A 2,162-nucleotide genomic window follows, 5' to 3' on the forward strand; every position below is an offset into this window, starting at 1 on the left:
AGATATTTCACTTGGTCCACTGAGGAGGACTAAATGTCTATTAAAAGAAACTTTTTGTCTCAGACTGGTCTACACAGAGACATTTCTTGTACTCTGTATTGCCACTGACGGCTTTGGTTAAGTTGAGTATTGTAATAAGCTTTAAATGAGTTATTAAAAAAGTAATCAAATCCAATAATGAGTAAGAGGTGATAAGATGTTAAGAAATAGTGTATTATTGAGAGTTCTTGCTGTACATTGTGTTATGACATGGGGGCATGGGGGTAAATGAAGTATCTCAACCCCCTCTGAATAAAACCTATACACTAACTGGATATAATTCAGAATTAAATCGTAATCATACATAATTGTTTCATTAACTCTAAACACATGCAATTAACCCCCTACAGTGCAGTTCACCATGTGGAAACGGAACCCAGCGAAGAGACCTCATCTGTGTCCAGAAGATTGGGAGCGATTATACTATGACAGCAGCTAGCCAGTGTGCGCACCTGGAAAAGCCTTCCCCAGTGCAGACCTGCGAGCTGTTCCCCTGTCAACCGCAGTGGTTCACCACAGAATGGAGTGCGGTAAGAGAAAGAAAAGGAGAGAGGGAGAGATGGTGTGAACAGTAGAGAAGTAAAAGGCCAACTGGGGTTGGTGTGGTTTGCTGAATTCCTGTCTCTGTGTTCCTTTCTCCAGTGCTCTCGCACCTGTGGCGAGGGAAAACAGGTCAGGGAGGTACGGTGTCTCAGCCCAGACAAACAGCACAGTTTGGACTGTGAAGAAGACACCAAACCACCACAGGAGCAAGACTGCAATATTATACCTTGCAGTCCACTAGTTGCAGGTGTGTGTGTGTGTGTGTGTGTGTGTTTTCTCTCTCCTGTAATATCTGAATTATGAATATGAATATCTACATCTATCTGTACTGTATTTGAATTTCTGCCTTTTATACCCCTTATCTCTTGCCCCCCCCCCCATGTCTGGTCTCTTCTCTCTCTTCTGTCTCTCTATATCAGATGAGAACTGCAGAGACGTTCGTCATAACTGCATGATGGTGGTCCAGGCACGCTTGTGTGTCTACTCCTACTACAAGACGGCCTGCTGCGCCTCATGTACCCAGAGTGCTATGCGGGCCAAAAGACACTGACCTGAGCAGCAGCAGAGGTCCACCCATTACCCACCCACCCGCAGGGGGCCGGTGGAGGAGTGCAAGCCATGCTGTGATTGGCCACGGACAGTACTTCATGCCTGAGCTCGACCAATCACAGACTAGAACAGGTATAATCCCCAGGAGATAGCCAATCATAAACCTGCTTGGTGGGAGTGACTCCCAGCAAAAGTGCCGACGGAGGATTAGTTTACCTTTACCCCAATGCCCTCACCTTTCACCCCAGGCTACGAGCCAGCGCTGGGCCCAGACCTACGACCTTTCTGACACCTATACAAATCCAGTGTCATATCTGATGCCTATATGACACCTATACAAATCCAGTGTCATATCTGATGCCTAGCTGACACCTATAAAAAACCAGTGTCATATCTGATGCCTGTCTGACACCTATACAAATCCAGTGTCATATCTGATGCCTATCTGACACCTATACAAATCCAGTGTCATATCTGATGCCAATACAAACCAAGTGCCATATCTGTGTGACGCCTATACAAACCTTGCAATCAAGCAGATATGCACATTGTCAGTATGTGCAACGTTTTTTGTACTTGTATATGTATATTTGTATATGCCAAAAAAACAAGCAGTTGTTTTCTGTGTAGGTTAGATTGTAGGTCATCCAGAAAGCAAAACAAACAAGCAAATATTAAAAAAGTTCAATAAGAATAAATAACTGAATGTAGACTTCCCCTCTACTGGATAAAACTCAGAACTTAAACTGTTTTGAGCAGTTTTTCTTCCCATTTAATTTAATGTAAGTAACCTCGCCACCCCATCAACTTAAAAACACTTAAGGAATAGCGTGCCAAAAACAGAGCAATGCTAATCTTTAAAGGGATATTCCACATTTGGGGAAATACACTCATTTTCCACCTCCCCTTGAGTTAAACAATTGAGCTTTACCTTTCCCCAGTTCATCCAGCCGTTCTCTGAGTCTGACAGTAACACTTTTAGCTCCAGCTCATTGAATCAGATTAGACCGTTAGCTTATAGCAGAGATGCT

General features: G+C 43.6%; 1 protein-coding gene across 1 annotated transcript in view; it reads left to right on the forward strand.

Annotated features, from left to right (window-relative positions):
- adamtsl4 (ADAMTS-like 4) overlaps nt 1-1,927 on the forward strand; it is a 40,568-nt gene extending 38,641 nt beyond the window's left edge. The window contains exons 16-18 of the mRNA XM_048260659.1: nt 390-569; nt 682-829; nt 1,002-1,927. Of these exons, the coding sequence (XP_048116616.1) occupies nt 390-569; nt 682-829; nt 1,002-1,132 (459 nt within the window). The 3' untranslated portion in view covers nt 1,133-1,927. The remainder of the gene's footprint in view (nt 1-389; nt 570-681; nt 830-1,001) is intronic.
- Nucleotides 1,928-2,162: the final 235 nt, after the last annotated feature.

This window comes from Alosa alosa, chromosome 13 (genome assembly GCF_017589495.1).
Source record: "Alosa alosa isolate M-15738 ecotype Scorff River chromosome 13, AALO_Geno_1.1, whole genome shotgun sequence".
NCBI lineage: Eukaryota > Metazoa > Chordata > Actinopteri > Clupeiformes > Clupeidae > Alosa > Alosa alosa.